We start from the raw sequence: 25,481 nt of genomic DNA on the forward strand, positions 1-25,481 counted from the left end.
GGGAGCTGCTCGGAGGATGGGGGAGGATAGCACGCCATCTCCATCCACGTCGCCAGTGCTTGCCGTCCAACAGAAACACACCTGGCCTGGGTGACCTTGAAAAGGCACTGAGTGACCTTGGAAAGGTACTGAGTGTCTCTGTGCCTCCATCTCACTTCCCTTCACAAGGACGTAGGTCCTTCCCCTACACGGCTCTGTGTGTGAGGAACAACTCGGACACAGAGCCTGGCACACGACAAGCTTTCAACTCGAGTCTGCTGACCCACGTGACCCCGACGTGCGAGCACGTGTGCGCGCGCGCGCACACACACACACACACACACACACACACACGAGCAGGGATGAGCTCAGAACACACTCGGTGAGCTAGGGAGAGGAACTGCCTCTGAGCTAAGGATGGCAGCACAGGCAGTGAGTGAAAGCCAGAAAGCTTACCTAGTCCTGGCTTTGGTGTGACCTTAAGCCTCATAGTTTCTGGTCCCAAGTTTCCTCATCAGCTAAATTTCTTAATTTTCCAAAATGTACTTTCTGCCTAGTGGGGGCTGAGTGGGTAAATGTAGTTTCTCGGAGGCCAGCTGTCACCGGGCCCGGGGCGCGGGCTGAGTCGAATGGCCCCTGTGGCCCCTTTGGCTCGCCCAGCCGGGTTCCTGCCGGGACACTCACCTGGGGGCCGGGTTCCCCTTTGCTTCGCACTCGATCAGGATGTTGTCGCGGGGATCCACAATGTGGTCCTTCACCGACTGCTTGGTGATGGTTGGGGGCTGGGACACTGCAACAGGGCGGACGGCAGGCGGTCAGGCTGCAGGAACCTGCCGGGCCCCTGGCTCAGAGAACGGCTGGAAGGAAGAGCTTTGGGAACCACACAGAAAAGCAAGCAGGCAGGGTGGGCAGGGCCCCATCCAGAGGCCACGGGGAAGGGATGCGGGACAGACACCCATTAAGAAGAATCCCTTTACGATGTCTCTGTTATCCCCGTGAGAAACTGAAGGCCAGGCTTCTGTGTGACCCACTCTTGTGTCCAATGCTTAGTACAATGTCAATGTTTGTTGAATGAATATAGGAACAAAAAGCAGCTAGATTTTCAGAACTTCGTGGCTGTGATGGTTCTGAGCCCTGGAGGCTCAACAGATGGCCAACCTGTGGCGAGGACGGAGCTGAAAGAGGCTTTAGTCCCCAGAGAATTTCCCAGGGACTTGTCTGCAGGCCAGAGAGCATCTCCTCCCTCCCGGTCCTGAGCTGCACTTCTCCGGGGGCCCCCCCGTGCCAGCCGCCCGCCCGAGGACCGGGAGGCATGGCCCTTCTCACCCGCCTGCCTTTCTAGGCTGAGCCTCTCCCCTTCCGGTGTGGAAGGGACCTCACCACAGAGCGCTGGTGTCAGGAAGCCACAGCAGGCAGGGCGGAGAGGCCAAGGATCCCGGCGTGCCCTCACCTGGCCTCCGCCCGCCCACCTTCCTGCCCTCCTACCCCCCAGAGGCACAGGTGCAGAGAGGCGCCCGGGACTTACGCTCGTTCTGAATGCTGGCTGTTAGTCCGGTGGGTTAGCATTGTGAGGGGAGAGAAGAAGACATCAGTTATCACACAAGACCAATCGCCAGGTGTCCTCAGAGCCCAGCACGCAGGGAGGAGGAAGATGCGGGGGGTGTGGGGTGGGACTGTGCCCGAGCTCTCTCCTGCCAGCTGCAGAGCTCAGTGGAGCCAGCAGGTGCTTCCTGGAGAAGGTGATACCTCCCCCGAGACCAAACCACGCAGTGGAGCAGAAAGACCCGCTTCTGACCAAATGAAGGTGCCCCCAGGTAAGGCCAAACGTCGGAAGTGGCAGCACTGCTCCAAAGAGGCCGGGCTCTGAGGATGCCACCTGCCACTTCTAGATGCTCCTCGGCCAACCGTGCTGGGGTGAGGCTGAGAGCCAGGGAAGGGGTGGATCCACTGGTACAGGACAAAGCCCCGAGGGCCCAGCGAGGCCCACGGACCCACTCCCCCACTGCCCCTTGCTCTCTCTCACACAGGAAAGCACCGTCTTCCCTCACTGTCTCCTCCTTTGCCGGCCTCTGGACAGCTCCAGGGACGGATGAATGGTGAGTGCCCTGCTCCTGGCAGAAGCCCCGGCCCTATGGGAATCCCACTTCGGAACAACTGCGGTCAAGCCGGGCCCAGCACCCGCCTCCCTGCTTTTTACAAAAGAGATAAACAGGCCGGTGGCCACACCTGAGATGCCGTGTACAGGCGTGTATGTCTCTCACACGTTGACAAGCACAGGGACCACCGGGGGTGATGTTAACATGCAGGTTCTGATTTGGTAGATCTTGCATTTCTCCCCAGCAGCCAAGTGGCAGGCTGTGGACCACGATTTACATACAAGGTTTTAGATGGTACGTTCTTGGTGGGGACCAGGTCTTGGTTGAAATTTGTCCGCAGAAAGCAGCACACCTGTTGCCGAAACCTTGAGAGATACCTTTTCCTCGTGATTATAGCAGAAGAGACTATGCCTTTCCCATTTCACCCGGGTGTGGATGTCACCGTTGTGCTGACTCTTTCCCAGGGAGTGCTTCCTGGGAGAAGCGGAGGCTGCTGCTGAGCCACGGTGACCTTGACGCTTTCGGACAGGACCCTATGAGACGTGGACGAGGCGTTCAGGGACTCAGAAGGGGGCAGTCGCTCAGAGAGGCAGAGGCAGAGTTAAGACTAAGAGCTGCAGAAAGAGTCACAGGAGAGAAGACAGGCAGCAGAGAGGGGAGGTGGCGGATGGCAGGAACGGTGGCCCACTGTTCACGCTATCAGTGAGTGGAAGTCTTGAGAGCAAGACCCACGGAAAGGCTCAGAGTAATTCCTTCAAGTGGCCCGGGTCTGTGTGGCCGGCTGGGGCACAGAAGGGAAATTCTGTCTGGCCCCCCGGGTAGGAAACAATAAGACATGAAACGCTGGGGGCGAAGCAGAAGTCTCTGGATTCTAAACGTGTGCTCCGTGCAGCTCCCACTGAGCAGTTTCACCCGCTGGGGTTTTCTGGAAGGACTGAAAGCAGTGGGTTGGTTTTGGACAGTACGTCCTCTCATGGGGGCGTGGGTGGTTGGGAGAAGGGGCCACTTTCAGGAGAAGCAGGGCTGACACTTGACCCACCCCTTTGACCGCAGCCCAGGCCGCTGGTTTGTCATCTCAGTGTCTCCTGGGCCCTCACTCACAGTTGAAGGCTCTGGCCTCCCCCAGGACGGGAAGCCTGACAAGGGCTCTGCTGTGCCCCGGGGCGGGGGGAGGGGGGCTCGCGCCTCGCCTCATTCATTAACTCAATTGCTGGCTCAGTGGAAAGATCCCTGGACATTCTCCAGGGAGTCAAATTCAGGGGAGGGAAGTCCTTGGTCAAGATCCCCCAGGAAGTCTGTTCCAGGACTGGGGTGAGAACCAGCTCTTCTGCTGCCTGACCCAGAGCTCCTGGTACAGACCCAGCCTTGGCCCGATGGGGCCATGGCCTCCGTTCTCCTTGACATTCTGGACAAAAGTAAGTCAGAGGAAAGACCTTGAGGGAGAAGAGACTCACGGGACAGTTAGAGCGGCCGGGATACGGATACTCAGGCAGCTCTACTGTGCCCCGGCCCCACACTGAAATCAGGCCAGGGGCTACTTGAGAAGCTACTTGCCTCAAGCGGTAATGACATCTCCAGCCACACTGTGCCACTAAGGAATTTATTACAGGGACACAACCGACCCAGAAGACAAGCTGCCACAGGGAGAAGACAGTGGGGACCGCCTGTCTAGTCCTGTGATCTTCGCCCCAACCCCCGTTCTCCATCCTGTGTCACCCCACCTGCCCTTCTCTCCTATAGAACTTGTTGGATGACGAATGTCGAGTGGAGAATACACTTGTTCTTTTGGCTCCCAAGACGGAGGAAAGTCTTCCAACAGACTCTGCAGGGGGTGAGGCAGATGCGGCCCAGTATTCATGCACCCCTTTTCTTTCCCTGACTCTGACCTGTGACCTCTGGGCTCATCCCTCGGAGGACGGAGCGAGTGTGAGTGTGAGTGTGAGTGAGCACTGAGCCCTCCTGCAGCACTGTTTGGGATGACGGGGAGGAGTGCCAGGCCACTGCCCTCCTCTGTGGGTTCCTGGGAGAAAAATGCTGAGTCCCCTGATGTGGGGAGAGAGACAGGGGAAGCTGCCAGCAGTCTCACTTTTTGGCAAGCCCTCTTTGGCTGATGAGGTGACTCTTTGCTTTCTTCAAAGGTCACACTGTCCTTGAGGCTGGGGAGGGGGTGCGTGTGACTCCGTTGGCAGAGTGGTGGTGACTGGAGGCTGGGCACTTCAATGAGGGACTGTATAGCAGCCCAGGGCTCTGTTCCTGGAAGCCTGCTGCACCCAACCCCCCTCAGAGCAGAAGCAATGCCCTATCTTCCCGCACAGAAAATGCCCCCGATGGGGCAAGGGAGCAGAAGGGCACACCTGGCGGGGCAGCCTCTGGCCTGAACCCCCTCACTCCCCCTGCCCCCAACTCACAGGGAAAGTGCAGCGCCTAATCTTAGGTGGTGTCCCCATGTCTCGGCCATTGTGAAGAATGCTACAAGGAAGAGGGGGCGCAGATATCTCCTGCTTTAAGCCACAACATGGATGGGCCTGGAGGGCAATTATACTAAGTGGAAGAAGCCAGAGAGAGAAAGACACATCCTGTATGTTCTCACTTACATGTGGAATCTAAAAAAGTCAAACTCAAGGAACAGAATAGAACGGTGGCTGCCAAGGTCTAGGGGGTGAGTGATATTGGTCAGGAGGTACAAACTTCGAGCTATAAGATGGATAGATTCCGGGAATCTAATTCACAGCATGGCAACGCTAATGAACAATACAGGCATACCTCGAAGGGGGTTGATTCCAGACCACCATGACAAAGCCAATCTTGCAATAAAGTGAGTCACAGGAAGTTTTTGGTTTCCCCGTGCATATAAAGAGGAATTACACTATTCTAGAGTCTACGTGCGCAATTAGCATCATGTCTAAAAACAATGTACATCGCTTAATTAAAAAATAATGTGTGGCTGAAAAATGCAAACCATCATCAGAGCCTTCAAGGGTTTTGAGCCTTGACGTTGATGGCTGCTGAATGATCAAGGTGGTGGCTGCTGTAGGGTGGGCGACCGTAGGAATTTCTTAAAATAAGACAACCATAAAGTCTGCTGCATCGATGGATTCTTCTTTTCACTAACAGTTTCTCGTAGCATGCGATGCTGTTTGATAGCATTTTGCCCACAGAACTGCTTTCAAAACTGGAGTCAGTCCTCTCAAACCCTGCGGCTGCTTTAACAAGTTTATGTGACATTCTAAATCCTTTGTTGCCATTTCAGCAGTCTTCACAGCACCTTCACCAGGAGTAGATTCCATCTAAAAAAAATCACGTTCCTTGCTCATCCATCAGAAGCAATTCCTCATCCTTTAAGGTTTGATCATGAGATTGCAGCAATTCAGTCCCACCTTCGGGTTCCACTTCTAATTCTAGTTCTTTGCTATTTCCACCCCATCCACTGAAGCCTTGAACCCCTCAAAGTCATCCAGGAGGGTTGGAATCAACTTCTTCCAAACTCCTGTTAATGTTGCTATTCTGGCCTCTTCCCACAAATCATGCGTGTCCTTAATAACTTCTAGAATGGTGAATCCATTTACTTTGCCCAGATCCACCAGAGAATCACTATCTATGGGATCTATAGCCTTACAAAATGTATTCCTTAAATAATAAGAGTGAAAAGTATTCCTTGATCCATGGGCTGCAGAATGGATGATGTATTAGCAGGCATGAAAATAACCTTAATCTCCTTGTACATCTCCATCAGGGCTCTTGGGTTCATTATCAATGAGCAACAGTATTTTGAAAGGAATCTCTTTTTTTTCCTGAGCAATAGGGTTCAAAAATGAGCTTAAAATACTTCATAAACCATGATATAAAGAGCCATGCTGTCACCAAGTATTTGTTGTTCTATTTATAGAGCACAGGCAGGGTAGATTCAGTGTAATTCTTAAAAGCCCTAGGATTTTTGGAATAGCAAATGAGCACTGGCTTCAACTTAAAGTCACCAGCTGCATTAGCTCCTAACAAGAGAGCCAGCCTGTCCTTTGAAGCTTTAAAGCCAGGCACTGACTTCTCCCCTCTAGTTATAAAAGTCCTGGGTGACAGCCCTCGCCAGTTTGGTTCAGTGGATAGAGCGTTGGCCTGCGGACGGAAGGGTCCCAGGTTAGATTCTGGTCAAGGGCACATGCCTGGGTTGCAGGCTCAGTCCAACGTGCAGGAGGCAGCCAATCAATGATTTCCTCTCATTATTGATGTTTCTACCTCTCTCTTCCTCTCTGAAATCAATAAAAATATATATTTAAGAAATCTTAAAAAAAAAAGTCCCGGGTGACAGCCTCTTCCAATAGCAGGCTGTTTAATCTACATGGAAGATCTGCTGTTTAGTGCAACCATCTTTGTTCATTATCTTGGCTAGGTCTCTTGGATAGCTTGCTGTGGCTTCTACATCAGCACCTGCTACTTCACCTTGCACTTTTATGTTATGAAGACAGTCTTTCCTTAAACCTTATGAACCTACCTGTGGTAGCTTAAAACGTTTTGTCTGCAGCTTCCTCACCTCTCTCAGCCTTCATAGAAGTGGACAGAGTCAGGGCCTTGCTCTGGATTAGGCTTTGACTTAAGGGAATGTGGCTGGTTTGATCTTCCAGCCAGGCCACTAAAACATTCTCCACATCAGCGACAGGCTGTTTTGCGTTCTTATCATTCGTGTGTTCACTGGAGTAGCATTTTTCATTTCCTTCAAGAATCTTTCCTTTGCATTCACAACTTGGCTCTGCAGCACAGGAGGCCCAGCTTTCGGCCTGTCTTGACTTTGGATGTGCCTTCCTCACTGAGCTTAATCATTTCTAGCTTTTGATCTGAAGTAAGAGACGTGCAACTCTTCCTTTCACTTGAACACTTTGAGGCCATTGTAAGGTTATTGATTGGCCTAATTTAAACACAGTTGTGTCTCAGGGAATCAGTGGAGCAGTCAGGACACATGCAACATTTATCAATTAAGTTTGCCATCGTATATGGGCATGATTTGTGGTGCCCCAAGATGACTTCAATGGTAACACCAAAGGTCACTAATCACAGATCACCATAACAAATAGAACAATCATGGAGAAGTTTGAAATACTGCAAGAATGACCACAAGGGACTCAGAGACCCAAAGTGAACAAATGCTGTTGGAAAAATGGTGCCAGCAGACTTGTTCAAGGCGGGGTTGTCACACACCTTCAATCTGTAAGGAACGCAGCATCTGTGAAGCACAATAAATGAGGCTGCCTGCACTACATTATACTTGAAAGTTGTTAGGAGAGTAGACCTTGTAAGTTATCGCCACACACACACACACACACAAAGGTAATCACATGAGGGGATGGATGTGTTAACTGACCCTACTGTGGCCATCATTTCGCCATTCACACATGTAGCAAATCATCAAGTTGTACTTCTTCAACTTACAGATGTTATATATCAATAATATCTCAACAAAGCTGGGTGGGCAAAGGAATAACTGATCTTTCCCCGGCCTCTTCCACTGGGCGAGAAGGAAGGAAGAGCGCAGACCATCTGGGAAGGGGGAGGGAGAAACCGGGCTGTAGAGGACCTCTCCCCAGGACAACTAGAGGGCTTGCCTCTCTCCTGTCTTGTGTTCGGCTTTTGTAGACTCATTCTGGAGAATGCACTATGGCATCTGTGCCCGCAGTCACCAGGGAGGTGCGCGAGGCGGCGAGTTTCCTGAGACAGCCTGGCGCGCCGGAATGTGTCGCGATGGACTCACCTCCTCGTTCAGAGAGGTGCTGTGGTCACGTGCTGGCCCTGCCACTTATGAGCTGGAGAAACTGCTCCATTTCTCCCTACCTCAGACTTCTCACCTGTCAGCTAAGGACAACACATACTTGGTGGATTAGCTGTGAGAATCTCAGGACGCGATGCCAGAAGGCACTCAGCTCTCTGCTGGGCACATGCCGCTGCTACTCCGGGAAGTTCTAAGAACTGAAAGGAGGCAGGTTTGCTAGAGGTCAGGGTAGGGCATGTGCAGCGCCAGATTGGGGGGCGTCCAGAGACCTGGGCTCTTCTTGCGACTCCATTGCCCATCTGCTGTGTGACCCTGACCAAGCGAGGGCCTGAGTTTCCGTGAACGGAACACAGAGAGGACGGACCCTCCAGGCTGGGGAGGGCAGGGCGCTCCAGCTCTGGGCTCTGCAGGTGGTCCTGGAAGAGACTGACAGCTCAGTCACCTGCCTATGGCTCGGCAGAGCTTTAGAAACCCAGCGTCCTAGCGTAGATGTCAAGGCCATCTATTTATGGGTTCACCTTGCAGGAACTCCTCACCCACCAGCCCCGGGGATCAAAGTGGCAGGTGAGGCAGGGGGGAGAAGCGGTGGGAGAGAAATGAGCCTTCACCACTTCCTTGATAAGCAATTTCCTCAGCAGCCCCTCGTCTCCAGGGGGAGGGAGGGCCTTATCGTGCTCCTTATTAGATTGTCTGCCTGGGCCTGTTAATGAGAATCTCCTTGAGCCAGCTGTACAGATGGTCTCCATGGAGCAGTTCCTCCCACAACTCCCCTGCCCCCATCCCTGAGTGTCTCTGTGTTTGTGTTCCCCTCCCCCCCGCCAATCACACACACATACTTGGGGCTACCGGGAGGACAGCAAGGGCCTTGTCCATCTTACTTCTGGGCCTACCCTATAGTTTCTCCTGGGCTTCTTTATCCAAAGTGCCCACTCCTCCGGGGCAGCTCCTATTGGTGAAGTGGGTGGGAGGGGGCTGAGACACCGGCAACTCATCTCTAAGCTCTGCTAACTCCAGGCCCCAGGGACTGGCTCCAGGGAGCTCCGTGGAGATTTCTCGGAGGCTGTGTAACTCCCCTCCCCCTCCCCAGACATCTGTCACCTGGAGAGAGCCCAAGTCAACACTGGCATCATGTGGGCTCCATCTATTCCTGGAATCACGGGATAGGGCACGGAGGTGGTGTGCCCACGTCTCAGCACAGGGATGCAAGACGTCCTGATAGGAGTGTCAGGGCTGTGCCAAAGGCGGTGGGTGCACCTCGAAATGCAGGGCCCAGGAGCATGCTGCCAGTCAGTGGGCCATCAAGAACGCACCACAGATATGGCTGGTGGAGACACGGTGAGTCCAGCACGCTAAGCCCCTTACTCTGTGATTCTGAGGGCCAAGTGGTGCCCTGCCCATAGGCAACAGAACGGCATGGATTTTACTTTTCAGCTCTGCTGTGGGAGAGCTGGAAGCCGCAGGGATCAGTGCCTGGTTCTCCCACAGCGGCATTCTAATGGGCTCTCTTTCAATGTCTCATGTAGCCACAGTCGTCTGCAAAATAATCCCCTCCCAACCCGCTCCCAGCCACCCGTCCTCCTGGTCAGTCCAGCCAAGAGGGCCTGGAGGGTCCAGCTCAGGAATGAGGCAAATAACCACCCACTCACTTGGTCCCTTGGATGGGCAAGTCAAGACCACTGAGGACACTCCGACATCCAAACTCTGCCACTTCAAGTCCCGCCCAGCAGGCTCCGGGCAGCCCGAGCCACAACCACAGCCGTGGAGGCCGCTGCAGACTCACAGCTTCACTCTCCAAAGCACCAGCCCGCCTGCTTCCATTTTGGGGAAACCCAGCTCTGCACCCGGAATCCAGTTTCCCCGTGGCCCCCCAGCCTTCTTCAGAAGTGGGTCTTAACTTCCCTCTGCCCCAAAGCGGGAGATTAAAAGAGGAAGGGGAACTCACGATCCATAGGAATCTCGATGGCCCCGCCCAGGCCGAGGAGGCAGAGGAGGACGGCTGCGTGGACCCAGGGTGGTGGCTGTGGCCTGGCCATCCTCAACGCCGGGCCCCACTCCCCGTTCCCCGGCCGGCGGGGTCTTGCTGCTTCCAGCTGCTCTGACTCAGCCTCCCAGACAGAGCTCAGCTGTGGAAAGAAATACGACAGGTGAGTTATTTCTTAAACTCATGGTTTGTTCTAGCAATCCTACGGGGCTGGCAGGATGCAAAGGTCCCCTGGGTCACAGCCCACTGTTCCAAAATAGGGCTTCTTGCCCTAACCGGTTTGGCTCAGTGGCTAGAGCGTCGGCCTGTGGACTGAAGGGTCCCAGGTTCGATTCCAGTCAAGGGCATGTACTTTGGTTGCGGGCACATCCCCAGTAGAGAGTGTGCAGGAGGCAGCTGATCGATGTTTCTCTCTCATCGATGTTTCTAACTCTCTATCCCTCTCCCTTCCTCTCTGGAAAAAATCAATAAAATATATTAAAAATAAATAAATAAAATAGGGCTTCTTCAACCTTGCACTATTGACATTTGGGACCCAATAATTCTCCGTGTGGGGAACAGTCTTAGGTACTGTAAGATGTATAGCAGCGTCCTGGCCTCTACCCAAGAGATGCCAGCAGAGCCCACTTCTGCCACCAATCAAAAATGTCTCTGGACATTGCCAAGTGCCCCCTGGGGGATAAGACACCCCGAGTTGAGAACCACTGTTCTAGAAGGAAGGGCAACTCTGGATAGAACGGTCCTGAAAACAAGGACCCAGAGTCCTAGCACAGATGTCAAGGCCATCTATTTATGGGTTCACCTTGCAGGAACTCCTCACCTCCAGGATCCCCGGTGGAGCCCAGAGCTGGAGTGTCCTGCCCGTCCCAGCCTGGAGGGTCCATCCCCTCTGTGTTCAGTTCATGGCAACTCAGGCCCTCGCTTGGTCAGGGTCACACCGCAGGTGGGTAAAGGAGTCGCAAGAAGAGCCCAGGTCTCTGGACGACCCCCAACCTGGCGCTCCACATGCCCCACACTAGCAAACCTGCTTCACGTAACAGACCTGGCAGCTGAATCCCACTGGCCCAGCACCTGGAAGAGGCCATATACCTGTCCAGCAATAAACGCACCCATCTCACAGCTCCTCTGAAGCCCCTGTGCGGAGTGGGGCTGTGTTTGAGTGTCTGGGCTCGGGCCCAGAGATAAGATCACACAGATGTCCTCTGATCCAGGGAGGGGGACAAGGTGAAGGTGGCGGAACTGGGGATCAGGGGTTAGATGGGTGAAACTTGGCTGCTCAAAGGACTTTTTCTTTGTTAATTCTCACCCGAAGAAATTTTTTTTCCATTGATTTTTCAGAGAGAGAGTGGAAGGAAGGGAAGGAGGGGGGGCAGAGAGAGAGATATCAATGTGAGAGAGACACATCGGTTGGTTGCCTCCTGCACATGCCCCGACCAAGGCTGGAGATGGAACTTGCAACCCGGGTATGTGCCCTTGACCAGGAATCAAACCTGAGACCCTTCAGTGCATGAGCTGACACCCTAACCACTGAGTACACCGGCCAGGGCGCCCAAAGGACTTTTAAAAAGTGCATGCTTTCTGCAGGTGTTATGTGCAACTGAGGTGTGGCAGCCCCTGACGTGTCCCTTGAGAGGTACCGGCAGTGCTGAGATGATAGCCCAGGAGAAGGGGGCTCCAGGGGGCTGGCAGAATGAGCAACATTACGCCAGCCCAAGGTTTACATCCTCAAACAAGAAACCATTTCAGACCGAGAGGGGTAGGGGGTGAATGTGGTGGCCCGAGGAGCCTGGAGTGGGTTCTGAAGAGACAAACCTTCTCCTTCCTCCTGAGGGACAAGATCAAGAACGGCCTACAGCTGACCCTCAGACGCAAAGCTCTAAGATCACCGAGGTTTTGAAACATGAGTCTTAAAAAACTATGGTCCAGTTTGCTGTTCCACCATGAGGTCAGGTCACACAGGATGAGAGCAGGTTTCTGAAGAATGTGTCCAGCTTTCCCGGACTAACAGCCACCTATCAAAATGGATACACTTCTATCCTCCTATCTGGCAGCAACTTGACGCCGGCTCTCATCTGTGTGCCCACCATCTCCCACCTCCCCCACTGAGGGTGTGGGGTGAGGAGAAGGGGGCAGGGCTCCAGGGCTTCTCCGGGAAACAAGGTCATGTTTCTGAAGACCGGGAGGCTGAGGTGCCCCCGTTGTGCCAGAACTGGGGTGGGGGTGGGGGTGGCGGGGGTGGGGAGCTAAAGGATTCTGACTCGGATTTCAGCAGTTTCTCTCCTGGAAGCTGGGCCAGCACCAGCCCCAACCTCAGGTATATCTCTGGGCTCCCTCCCCCTCCTCCCTCCCCATTGCTTCCCCCTCAGTGTTGGTCACCATCGTTTCATGCCAGTCACTGCAGAGAGACGTCAGTGGTCTCCCCGCTCTACTCTTGCCCCTCGGACTCATTCTCCACCCATACCCAGAGTGGTCATCGCTCAAGTGCAAATATAAACCCTATGCCACTCCCCTAGTCAAACTCACTGGCTCACGACTGCCTGGAAGTTACAGCGGAAGTCCTTGGCATGGCTCAGAGGCCCCGGATGACAGCCCCCGCGGTCTCTCGTCTCTCATCTCCCTCCCCTGCGTCTACGGGGCTTCTACCAGGTCTCGTGCTGGCTGATTGCTGCACATATTAACGTCTGTCTAGACTAGTGGTTGGCAAACTCATTAGTCAACAGAGCCCAATATCAACAGGACAACGATTGAAATTTCTTTTGAGAGCCAAATTTTTTAAACTTCAACTATATAGGTAGGTACATTGTTATTAACTTAATTAGGGTACTCCTAAGGCTTAGGAAGAGCCCCACTCAAGGGGCCAAAGAGCCGCATGTGGCTCGCGAGCCGCAGTTTGCCGACCACTGGTCTAGACCACTCTTCGAACCTGCCCTCTCAGTAGGATTCGCTAGGTATGACTTACGTGCCCCTTGTCTGCACTCCTGAACACCATTTATGTCCCCTTATCAAAGCACTTGTCACTTTGTGTTCTTTCAGAAGCTACTCTGCATCCCCCATAAAAAGGCTCTATAAGGGAGGTGCCTGGTCTCGGTTATTCCTAGACCTAGACGCTCACATAGTTCCTAAACCATAGCGGGCACTCAAAAATATGTGATGGATGGATGGATGAAAAATGGACACGTGACTGACAGATGAAATAAACCACTCAGATCATGCGTGTTTTTAGAAACCTCATATTCCCCCAGAAAACCACCAGGTGGTACAGGAGAGCACATAATGTGGGCCCTTGCAGCACACGGTGGAGGAAAACCCTCCCTCCCTACACAGGCATGCGCTCTGGCTGGGAGCCACTCCACTGGAGGAGGGCAGAGAAAGTAGAAAGTCTCCCAGGGAGGGACCCACTGGCTAAAAGGCATCACAGGAGGTCTTCTGTCTTCCTCCTGACTCTCTCAGGTAGTCCTTCTGTTTCTCAGAAAGTCTGCTGCCTCCTCTCTTGATTCACACATCCCTGAAGGCCAGACCCAGGTTACCCAGCTGAAACCTCAGTGCTGAGAGCAGCAGCCCGCCTTCAGGGAGGACAGTGGGATGGCTCCAGTCTCGGCTCCTTGACCGCCAGGGAGCTGCCAAGCAGTCGGAGTGATGGGGAGAGGGATACCTTCTTCTGGGAATCTTGATGGAAAAAGGAAGCCAGAAGCTGCTCATTAACTAGAAACATGTTGGCAGGGAGGATAAAAGCCCAATTATTTAGGGTGCTTTTAACTCACAATTTAAAATCACAGCAGAAAAAGAACACAGAGTCAATCACCTTTAGCTGTTTCACAATTCTCCCTGGGACCCATTTTCTCCCAATAAATCCTTAAAAGTGAAGGGGGTTTAGGAATTATTTAGCTTCATGCTTTTCAGACGAGGAAACGAGAGTCCGGAAAGGGACAGGATTTGCTCGAGGTTACACAGCTGGTTAGTGGAAAAGCGAGGAAAAGAGCCCAGGTCTCCTGACTTCTGCCCAGGGTTTTCCCACCCAATTTCCCTAGTAAAGTTACTATTTAAAAAGAAATATATATTTTGGCAGTTCCTCAAAATATTAATTACCATAGGAGCCCGTATTTCTACTCCTCGGCATATACCCCAAAGAATTACTAACAGGTTCTCAAATAAGTCCGTGTACACACATGTCACACCAGCATCATTCACGATAGCCAAAGGGTGGAAACAGCCCAGAGACCCATCGAGGGGAGACCAAATCAACAAATTTCATCATCTACTAGAATGTACCATGACATATTACTCAGACATAGAAAGAAATGTTCTGACACATGCTACCATGTGGATGAACCCTGAGGGCATTATGCTCTCTGAGAGAATGATTTCATTTATATGAAATACCCAAAACAGATAAATCCATAGAGACAGGACACAGAGTGGCGGTTACCAGAGGCAGAGGGGAGGGGGGTGGATAGGTACAGGGTTTCCTTTTGGCGTTATGATAATGTTTGGAACCAGACAGAGGTGATGGCTGCACACGTTGTGAATATACTAAATACCCCTGAGTTGTTCACTTTAAAATGGTTAATTTTATGGTATGTGAATTTTGCCTTAATAGTAAAGAAATATGTAAATAGCATGGATCTCTAAAATGTGCTCACAAAGATTAAAGAACAGAGGATGAGGAGGGTGGCTTATTCCACGCGGTCATATAGGCGCCCTCAGTGCCCCAAGCCGGGTCCGCTCAGCCTATCTTGTACATAGCTTGCAATCCTTCCTGGACATTCTGAGGAAATTTCCTTCCAAGTCGAGAAAGGGAGAGTCAACAGCTGTCTGGGCAAGGGGTGCTGGGGCTGTGCACAAAGAACCCAATGCAGAGGGGGGACACCTTGGGTATTTATAACATCATTCTTGGGCCATACAAAATCATCAACTTACAAATTAGCCTGCTCTATTTGGTCAAACATTTAATTAACTCACCCCTAATGCCTTGGCGGGGCCAGACCACATGACTTGGAGGGTCTCATATGGCCCGAGGGCCGGATGTTCCCCACCCCTGCCCTAGAACCTCTGTTATCTTACATGAGGATGCTTCTCATACTCAGGCAACCTCCTTGAACTGAAGGCCTTTAACACTGTGAGAGATTCAAATGCGAATGGCTGAGGTGGGACCCAGAAAAGCCTGGGTGATGATCAACCATTGGTGAGGACCCTGTCAAGTCTGAGAGCATTGGCTGAGCAGCAAGATGGCCTGGGCCTGAATCTGCTCCCCACCCACAAGGTGGAGGCCTCGGATTGGACCTTAGAAGGCCTGTATTTCTCATCTGAAAACCGCGGGTACCACAGCACTATTGCAGAGGGCTGCTGTGATGACATAGCATACACTTTCTATAGAAATCACTCAGCAAAGCGTGGGGTGCAGAGTAAAGGCTTAATACGTGCTCATTGTTGCCCGTGAGTGGGCTTTGAATTTGCAGGGATGTAGGAAGGTTCTGGCTACCTACATGTCATGACCAATAGCAAGAGCAAGTTATAATTCTCCATCCATCCCAGCCTACCTTTCCGTCTTTCCTTTTTTGGGGTCCTGGCTTGCTTGCTTTCCCTGGATTGGGGGCCCCTGGTGTTGGTTCCACAAGCTGTCCCTGGCAGATGGACGGCAGGCCCACAGCTCCCATGAGCTGTTGTCATCGGAAGCTCCCCACGGCCCCATTCTGGGCAGGCCGCTCTGGTGGTCACAGCACGCCAGACGTGATGGGGAGAAAGGGCTGGTGGCCCCGAGAGTGGCTCGGCTGCCAGCTCCATGTCCCCTGGAGCAGAACCGCCTTGCACTTTGGGGTGGCAGTCAGCGCACCATTCATCACTTCACAGATCTGTAGCAGGCACCAGTCTAGAGCAGCGGTCGCCAACCGGTGGTCCGCAGACCACTGGTGGTCCGTGAGGTCCAAAAGATTGGCGACCGCTGGTCTAGAGAACACACACGGGGACAGCAGAGGTTTCTTTGGTCCAATGGAGCTCACAGGCCAGCGGGGGAAGACAGGGAAAAAAAAACACTGAATGAAAAAATCAAGCCATTAGTGCAACGAAGAACCCAGGATACCCTGCACAAGGATGCTCACAGAGGCGTAATCCATATTGCTGGAATTTGGAAACAGCCAAGATGTCTTTCAGTAGGTGAGTGGATAGATAAGTAAACTGTGGTACACCCACACAATGAAATATTATTCAGCACTAAAAAGAAAGGAGCTATCAAGCCACGGAAGAACCTTAAATGCCTATGACTAAATGAAAGAAGGCAACACGAGCCAGCCCGAGTGGCTCAGTTGGTTGAGTGTCGTCCTGTGCACTGAAAGGTTGCTGGTTCAATTCCTGGTCAGGGCACACATCTGGGTTGTGGGTTTGAGAATGGGAGGCAACCGGTCAATCTTTCTCTCTCACATCGATGTCTCTCTCTTTTTCCTTTCCTCTCTCTAAGCATGCCCTTGAGTGAGGATTTTAAAAGAAGGCAATCTGGAAAGGCTACATACTGTATGATTCTAGCTGTATGACATTCTGGGAAAGGCAAAACTACGGAGACAGTAAAAGACCAGTGGTTGCCAAGGGCTGGGAGGATGGAGGAACAGCAGAACACAGAGATTTTCAGGGCAGTGGAACTCTTCTGTATGATACTATAATGAAGGATGCATGTCATGATACCTTTGTCCAAACCCAAAGAATGTACAACACCAAGAGTGAACCGTAATGTAAGCTATGGTCTCCAGGTGATAATGGAGGGTCCATGTAGGTTTACCAATTTAACAAATGTACCACTTGGATGGGGATATTGATACTGACTGTGCATGTGTGGGGGTGGGAGGATATGGGAAATCTCTCAATTTTGCTGAAAGTGCTCTAAATAATCACATCTATTTAAAAAAAAGAAAAAGAAAAAGAAAAGAAACCACAATAGGGTGATGTGATAAAAGGAAGTGAATGGTTAGGGAAGGAGCCATTGTGAAGATGGCTCAGAAAACCATGCCAGGCAGGGACCCATGCTTATGCAGAGGCTGGGCGACAGGAAGCAGATGGAAACGAGCAGGGACCTGAAGCCAGTGTGGCTGGAGCGTGGAGGGCAAGCGGCAAGTCATGATCAGAGAGGGAGGCAAGGGCGGATCACAGAGGGCTTCGAGGGCCAATGTAAGGAATTTAATTATATGCTAAGGAGGGTGTAAGCACTGCAGTGTCTGTTTGGCTGCTCAGCGGAGAGAGGGATGTGGAGGGGGGGCAGTGGAAGCAGGGGGGCCCTTTAGGAGGCTCTGCAGCCTCTGGGGTGAGGCCAGACCCTTAGCTTCCAATCCCAGAAATGCCTCCACCATTTCAGTGAAGTTACTCAATGCAGCAGCCTCCTGGCCACCCTGGGCTGCACACAGTGCTCAGGGCGATGAGGAGGGAGCCAGAGGACTTCTTAAGGATCTTTTAGTGCTGGGTTTTCACACTGGGTCCAAGGAGCAAGCAGGTGGGTTCTAGGAGGTGCCTCAGGGGCTTCTCCATGGGAAGGAGGATTTGGGGAGGGAGGAGCAGGTGGGACGCTCTCTGCCCCACTTCACACCAGAGCTGCTTCACAGCCCCTGCTTTCACATTGGGGTTTTGCATAAAGTTTTACTTTGAAGGATTCTATTAGTAAAACAAAGAACTGAAAACCGTTGTACAACAGTCTATAAATTTTCCGATGCAGACCCTGCGCCCCACAGCAATCATGCAACAGCAAGGCAGGGTGTGAGGAAGAGCACCCCAGGCTCTTCTTATGAGGACACCAGCCCTATTGGATCAGGTTCCACCCCTCTGATCTCATTTAACCTTAATCACCTCTTTAAAGGCTCTATTTCCAAACACAGTCACATTGCAGGTTAGGGCTTCAACACAGGGATTTGGGGAGATACAATTCAATCAATAATCGTACACATATTTTTCTTTGGAGAATTCATCTCTACCCCTTTCTCAGAGTGACCCTGCCCTGGTTTTGATGAGTTTAAGCCCATTAGCATTCCCTACCCTCTCAACCCTATGAATGATTTAAGAACAGGCATCTAATCCAGCAAGAGGCAGTGTGATTCATGGAGAATTTTGCTGGGACTGCTGGGAAAATTGACCCTCTCTTCTGAAAAAGCCCCGGTGAGGAACTCCCATGATGGGAGAGGATGGTGGGAGGCGTGGTCTCCATGTGCAATGTGAGGATGATCCAACTCTTCGAAGGCAGAGGGGACAGAGGAAGCCAGATCCTGCCTGTCGCTGAGTTACTGGTCTCTACCAGGCCACCAGTTCCCGAGCCAAGCCGCACTGGTGGGCTTTTAATTACACATGTGTTTACATTAACAATGCCCTTTGCTTTTTAAGCCACTTGGAGTTGACTTTTCTATCACTTGCAACTGATTGCAACCTTGGCATATCAGGAGGACACTCTAACCAACTGAGCTACCCGGCCAGGGCGAACGTTTGTTTTTTAAAGAGAGGTCCGGGCTTCCGATTGTACTCATCCAGTTCCCATTCCCTCCTCATCCAACCACACGCCAGCCCTGTCACTGGCCCCCTGACGGCCAAATCCAGTGTTCTTAGCTTTTATCCCGCCAGGCCTGTTGGAGGCAGTAACAGCTGGCAACCACTCCATCCACCCCTCCTAGCACTGTTCCTCCTTGGCCTCCGACACACCACTCGGGGGCCTCCTCTTCTCTCTGGCTCTTCCAGCCGCCATGGCAGCCCTGCTCACAGTGGATCCTCCTCTTCTGCCTGATGTTCTCAGTGGCTCTGCAGGGGTCCCATCCCCCCATCTCTACTCCCCAGCTCTGTTGGTGGCACTCACCCCAGTAATTTAAGGCCGATGTAGGGAATCTCTCTGAAATCCCACCTCTTCTCATCCCCAGGCACCAAGGCCCTTGACTTCCCAGTGTCTCTCTTTCCCCCTCTCCACGCTCCCACCCATCTAACCCTTGATATGTATCGAGTCGCATGGGCTACTGCCATCACTTCCCATCTGGTCTCCTTCCTACCCACTCTCTGTGTTGCCATTACAGTGATTTGTCTAAATCCCCATCTGATCATGTCAGTGCCCCACTGAAAGCTCTTTCATTATCACCCCATCAGTCTGTTAAGATCAAATCCAAGCTCCCACGTGTACCATCAAAGGCTCTTGGAGATCAGGCTCCTGCAGGCCTCTCCAACCCCATCCAAACCTTAAATGCTCCCTAATTGAATGACATGTCATTTTCTAAGCAAGCCACTCCATTTATTATCTCCATACTTTACACGTGCCTGAAAAGGCCTTCTCTCCTTGTCATGTGATTAATTCCTACTCAATCTTCAAGACACCGCTGTTCAGACATCTTCTGCTCAGTGAGGAATTCCCTGTGCTCCCCATGCCCACCCCCCAGCGGAGCTGAGTCCATCCCACTGTACCTTAAACCTGCCTCTACACCCAGGGCACTCAGAGCACTGTGGTAAGACCAATACCTAAAGTAAAGGTCGAAGACTCTTTATGTAACTACTAGAGGCCCAGTGCACAAAATCGTGCATGGGTAGGGTCCCTAGGCCTAGCCTGCGATCAGGGCCATCTTTCGTCCGCTCGCCAGTCCTCAGTCCGCCTGCCACCTCCACCCATCGTAGTTCCCCATTGGCTGGGAGATAGATCTGAGCCTGTGGGCCGGGGGTGGAGGAGGGACCAAGAGGTGCCTGCTTGCCAGTCCCCAGTCCTGCCCCGCCGCCACCCACCCAGGTTCCCCATGGTTCCCCATTGGCCATCCAGCTATGGGAGCCTGCAGGCTGGGGGGAGGGACCCAGAGGTGGTCAATGCACCTCATAGCGACTGGTCAATTGGTCGGTCCGGTTGTTGGCTTTTTATATATATAGATTTTAGGCCTTGTGAGACATACCATGTCTACCGCAACTACTGAACTTTATGATTGTAAAGTGAGAGCAGCCATGGACAGGAAGTGGGCCTGCATACGTTCCAGTAACACTTTATTCACAAAGCAGGCAGTGGGCTGGAAGTGACTCAGTGTGCTTACCACTGGCTTAAACTTCCTCCCTCTTTGTGGAATCCTTGGGGCTCAGACCAGGCCCTGTCTTCTTGTGTCCCCAGTGCCGGGCATGGTCCTTGGCAGGGAGTAGCTACGGAATGGATCCAAGTAAAGGTCTCAAGCCTGCCACTTACTTTTTGTAAATTACTTGCTTTCTAAGCCTTTTTTTTTTTTTGAAACTTCAAAAATGAAAACAAGTGTTCCTGTTTTGCCTGCTTTAGATGGATAAAATGGATAATGACGAGATAAAGACAGATAAAGATGAGATCAAATGGCAATGCACAGGAACAGGAAGAATGAAACAAATGTGAGTTTGACTATTCTTAGTGTAGTCCTTCCTGATGAGCCCAAGTGACTCCACCCAGACTTTGTTCCGAACAGCTCGTAAACTTAAGTCCAAGGGTGGGCCTGTGGTCTGACCAACAGGTGCTGGTCTGGGGTTAGCCACAGGCCACCCTGCCCTACAGCATCTTCCTGCTCTGGGAGCGAAGCACAGGGGTGACCATGTCTCCTCTCACTGCCATGCCACTCGCCTTCTCCCAGATTCCAGATCTAAAGCTGCCCTTGCACAGGTGTGAGAGAGAGTGTGTGAGATAGAAGGACAGCTTAACGGTCTCCGGGGGCTCGCTGGGATTTGAGGAGAGTTTCTGGGTTAGAATCAACAGGATCTGATGACTGACAGGCAGTGGATGAGAAGGATGGCATCAAAATTTCTAGGTTGGGCAAGTGAATTAGGATGATGCTAATAATTAACATAAAAATACAAAAAGGGTCCCAGCTGGCGTGGCTCAGTGGTTGAGCATCAACCTTACGAACCAAGAGGTCACAGTTCGATTCCCGGTCAGGCACATGCCCAAGTTTCAGGCTCAATCCCCAGTGTGGGGCATGCAGGAGGCAGCCGATTCTCTCTCATCATTGATGTTTCTATCTCTCTCTCCCTCTCCCTTTCTCTCTGAAATCAAAAAAATATATTTTAAAAAATACAGAAAGGGGACTAACTCTGGTGGTGGTTGAGGTATAGGGAGTTCATAGCCTTGGAACTAAACGGGTTCAGTTTAAAAGGCTCAAAACAGTTGTGCGGGTCCTCGGAGGCTGTGCTCCTGAATGAACGCCCAAGGACACAGCAGAGGAGCCCTGTGGAGCCACATGCCAGCAATTAGTTCTCAGAATAAACGATCAAGTGCCTGGAATAGTACTAGAGGTCCAACAAGAAGCACATTCACACACCACTGCCACAGGGTATTGTGGGGGAACGGAGATACTAAAAGCCCAATGGAGCCAACACAGAACGCAGGCCTTCTGCAAGGCAAAAACAAAACACCAACAACGCAGCAGGGCTGCTGGTGATAGCTGCCTGGAAGCAACCTGCTCAGAAATCAGAGAGAGGAGCTGAGACAAAGGAGGACATCGAGGGACATCAAAATAAGGCGTGGGAAGGGCCAGGCGGGCGAGATCTGAACAGCTCAGATGTGTCCCACGGGGCAGACAGGCAGGCGCGAACCCAGGACTCGGGTGTAAGGTATTTCTCAAGTAATCTGTTCCCAACACAAGCCGATTAACAGTTGCAAATGGTTTATACGTAACTATAGTCAGAGTGGCTCAGGCTACCTCTGTAATAGTCACACTCACTCTCTTTCCATTTTCTTTCTTGAAGACTAGAGGAAGAGCAGTGTGCCCTGGCATGGCCACCCTCTATCCTATTTGTCCTGCAGAAAAGGGGGGCTGGCCTAAGATGCAAACTCCAATCTCTGCAGAGCGAGCTCGCGTCACTCTCCAAACAGGCCGCCTCCCCTTTGACCATCTTTGCTCCCCCTTTGCCTGGGCTGGAAACGTGAGTCCCTTCTTTCTCTACTGTGCCAATTCCCTTCTTTGCCAAGACCCTAAGCGCCGATCCTCCTTGTGGCTGACCCTGCACGCCCACACCCTCTGTCCCAGCAGTCATTTCCTTCTCCTGTGGGATTAGTTGTACTCATGCCATCTCCTGCCTCAGACTCTGAATTTCTTGAGCTCAGAGGCCATGTCTTGTCTCTCTCTGTAGTGAGAAAGTATAATAAATATTCATGGGATGAGTGAACAGCCATCTCATCAGACACTTCCCATTACTGGGAGATATTTATCCCATCAACAAATCAGTATATTATGAACCCTTGTTTAATAACCCATATGACAGAACTGTTGTTACAGTAGAAGCCTGAGGAGTAAATACCAGCAGTAACCCACACTGACAATATCTATTCAGCATCCTCTGGTGCAAACCCTGTCCCTGCTCAGCAGACACACCCGTCTCCTCTTCCTGAAATCCCTCCCTCACTCCCTCTGACCTTTCTGTCTAACCAGGTCAGGGCCACCCAGTTTTCTCACCCTGCAGGTGGCTTCTCAGAATCCAGGGATTCAGCTGCTCCAGGCACTGCCCCAGAACTGCCATCACCTCATTCCCCCCTCCCCTCTCCCTCATCCGGAGGGTCTCTGTTAGCTGCTCTGGGTTCTGAAGTCCACTTTCAGAAGAGGGATTGTCCAGGCCCGGGCACTATGGGGGGCCCTCCTCCCCTGGCCCCACCCCCCTCCTGCCCTCTGCCACCCCTGTCATCTCCCTCTGTCTCTCATCGAGGAACGATGCAACAGATGCTGACCCGATCCTCCTCCACTGCCTCCACTCACAGGCATCTGAAGGGGGGATGGTTTCCTTGGAAACTCAAAATGCCTCCTATTGATGATCATTAGCCTGCCCCAAAGAGACCGAGTGCCAAGCAGGGAGGAGAAAGACAGGCATCTCTGGAAGAGGGTAAGACCAGGACAAGAAGCAGCAAGGAGCTCCCTGAATTTCCCTTCAGAGAGCACCTTCCAGAGAATTACGTCTCCCCAATCTCCCCTTCACCCCAGGAAATGAGCCGTGTCTCAGCATCTTTAAGAAAAGTCTGTCTGCCCATGCAATCCTCCCACCTCTGCCTTCGACACCGAAAGACTCTCCAGGGCACAAGGACTTGACAGCCAGGAAAGCACTCACCAGCCTGTGTCTAGTCCCTGCCCGTGCCCAGGAGACACCCAGCTTCCTCGCCTGTGTGGGTGCAACCAGTTGTCTTCTAGGCTTTTCCGAGAGCCAAGGAAACCTGGCGTAGGGGATTTAACTCTCCCTTCCCCCTCCTCCCTTCTCAGGGTTGGAAGGGGGTGGTCTCCATCTGCTCTGTGGCTGTGTTTCAAGCTTGGCTCCTTTTCACGGCCACGGGGAGGGGTCTGGGAGGAGTGAGGGGCTGTGTGTAACCAGTGATGGCAATCTGCTTGGTGGTGGTGGCAGGGGCGCCCGGCAGGCCTGGCTCCTCCGCTCTGTCTCAGCTAAGTTGGGGGTCTCAGGAGTATGTATGGGTATATGTTGGGGGACAGGGGGATGATAATATCAGGTGGCCCTGATTCCCACCTGAGGAGGAGGTGGGGTGGGGGGTTAGAGATTTGCCTGAAAACAGCTATTTCCTGCTCAATACCCAGAACTAATCTCTAGGTTGAAACCTGAGCCACTCCCGTGGTCGGCAAACTGCGGCTAGCTAGCGAGCCACATGCTGCTCTTTGGCCCCTTGAGTGTGGCTCTTCCTAAGCCTTAGGAGTACCCTAATTAAGTTAATAACAAAGTACCTACCTATATAGTTTAAGTTTAAAAAATTTGGCTCTCAAAAGAAATTTCAATCGTTGTACTGTTGATATTTGGCTCTGTTGACTAATGAGTTTGCCGACCACCACACTAGGCTATTGAGTTGAAGGTAAAGGGCAAGGAGGGAGGGGGTGGGAAAGAAGAAAGGGGAGGAGACCTTTCTATCAAGGTGATGATCACCACAAATACCTAGTGTTCGGACCAGGCTCTCTAGGGGCACAAAACACTCACAGAGTGGCCTGGTATTCAAGACGCAGGGCGGGCTGAGACCCCACACGGAGGCTGCATCCATCGAACAGTGCAGCCACTTCAGGAGTGGGAGGTCACGTGTCTGCCACGGCATAGAGCCGGACGCAGGGACATGCGTGCCCTTTTTCATAACTGTGTGTGTGGGTCGACCACGAGGCTGCCAGCCGTCTGCTTGCAGTGCGCCGTTGGGGTGTTATCTTTATTTTTCCGCATTACAATGCCGCTGCGCTGCACATCCTGATGCAGGAAGGGAGTGGGTTGTTGCATCGCTCAGTCTCTCTGATCGCAGGCCAACTGGAGCCTGGCACATCTCACCCTGGCATAGCAAGGGAGCCTGCAGTATACAGGTGGCCTGGTCCACAGCCTGGCACTGGGCACGCTGCGAAGGACGTGTCGGTGCTACGATCAGGCCAATTTCTAGGGTTCTTTGGGGCTGTGCGTTTCCTCATTATTATTGTTTAATCATTCATCCCCCGAGGGGCAGGACAAGGAAACAGACAAGGAATGGAGACTCTCACATGTAGTCGGTGCAGCTGCCGATTGGCTGATCTAACGGGCTGTGCAGGGCTGGCTTGAACTCCATGCGTGTCTGTGAATTTCCATTATTCGGGCTCCACTCAGAGGCCCTGCTCATGATTAACTGAGTTCTCACCAGTCTCATTCCTGAGACAGATGCGCAGGTAAAGATGATTGGGAAAAACACACACCAGCAGTTAACGTGCAGGGCATGCAGACAGCTTCCACCTCAGTCATCAGCAAAAAATCCAACAGACACGAGGAAAACCGGTCTGAGAGGGAGAGCAGGAAATGACCCCCACTTCCGGAGGAACTGTGGCCCCTGTGGGAAACGAGGAGCCCCACCTCCAGCTCAAGATCCTCGCTTCTCCCCTGAGGGAGAGAGTGTCACAGCAATTACACGCATCTTTCTTCCCAGCTGGGAGAGGGTGGCGATGCTCAGCCCCTCTCGAGGGGGCGGGAAAGACACCAGAAAGCAGCAGCTGCCTCCCAGGGCCGGCATTAAAGGGAAGTGGCTCAGAGGAGCTGGAGGGGAAGTGATCATAATCCTCCTTGACCGGCCTCAGGGGTGGGGCCCGAGAGTTGGGAAGGGTCAGAAGGAGGGACCCCGGAAGAGAGAAAGTGGAGACTGAAGGCAGAAGGCCAGGAACGGAGGCTTGGAATTCGTATAAAAAGACCGAGAAGTCCTCAAAAGGTGGCCCACAGAGTTATCATAGGGCCCACAGTTCCATCCTGCGTATTTACCCAAGAGAACTTAAACCATATGTCCACATGAAAACTTGTACACACGTGTTCATTAATAACAGCCCAGAAGTGGAAGCAACCCAATGCCCATCGATGGAAGAATGAATAAATAAAATGTGTCCTATCTATATATTGGAACATTACCCAGCCGTAAAAAGAATGAAATACTGCACCTGCTACAACATGTATGAACTTGAAAACATCATGCTAAGTGATGATGCTGGATGATTCCGTTTATATAAAGGGGGAGGAGTAGGCAAATCTGTAGAGCTAGAGGGTAGATTAGTGATTGCCTGGGGCTAGAGAAGACCAGGGTGGGGGGAGGGGACACTGCTAAAGGGTATGGGTTTTTTGAGGGGGGAAGGTAAAGAAAATGTTCTAAAATTAAGCGTAGTGATGAATATGCTAAAGATCACAGAGTTGCACACTTAAATCGGTGAACTGTATGTGAATTATACCTCAATAAAGGTGTTGTTTAAAATATGAGAAAAAAAAA

At 52.1% G+C, this 25,481-nt stretch overlaps 1 protein-coding gene across 18 annotated transcripts in view; it reads right to left on the reverse strand.

The window, feature by feature from the left end:
• Positions 1 to 25,481, reverse strand: part of NFASC (neurofascin) — a 178,695-nt gene that overhangs the window by 73,400 nt on the left and 79,814 nt on the right. For 11 of the 18 annotated variants that reach the window (XM_070397228.1, XM_070397233.1, XM_070397232.1 and 8 more), the window contains exons 2-4: positions 9,773 to 9,953; positions 1,505 to 1,522; positions 664 to 769 (exon numbers count right to left, since the gene is read on the reverse strand). In XM_070397228.1, the coding sequence (XP_070253329.1) occupies positions 664 to 769; positions 1,505 to 1,522; positions 9,773 to 9,863 (215 nt within the window). In that variant the 5' untranslated portion in view covers positions 9,864 to 9,953. Of the gene's footprint in view, positions 1 to 663; positions 770 to 1,504; positions 1,523 to 9,772; positions 9,954 to 25,481 lie in introns of those variants that run through there. The other 7 variants (XM_070397229.1, XM_070397242.1, XM_070397241.1 and 4 more) reach the window with 1 other exon arrangement.

This window comes from Myotis yumanensis, unplaced genomic scaffold (assembly GCF_028538775.1).
Source record: "Myotis yumanensis isolate MYYU_CA2020_CCGP unplaced genomic scaffold, mMyoYum1.0.hap1 SCAF_17, whole genome shotgun sequence".
Classification (NCBI taxonomy): Eukaryota; Metazoa; Chordata; class Mammalia; order Chiroptera; family Vespertilionidae; genus Myotis; species Myotis yumanensis.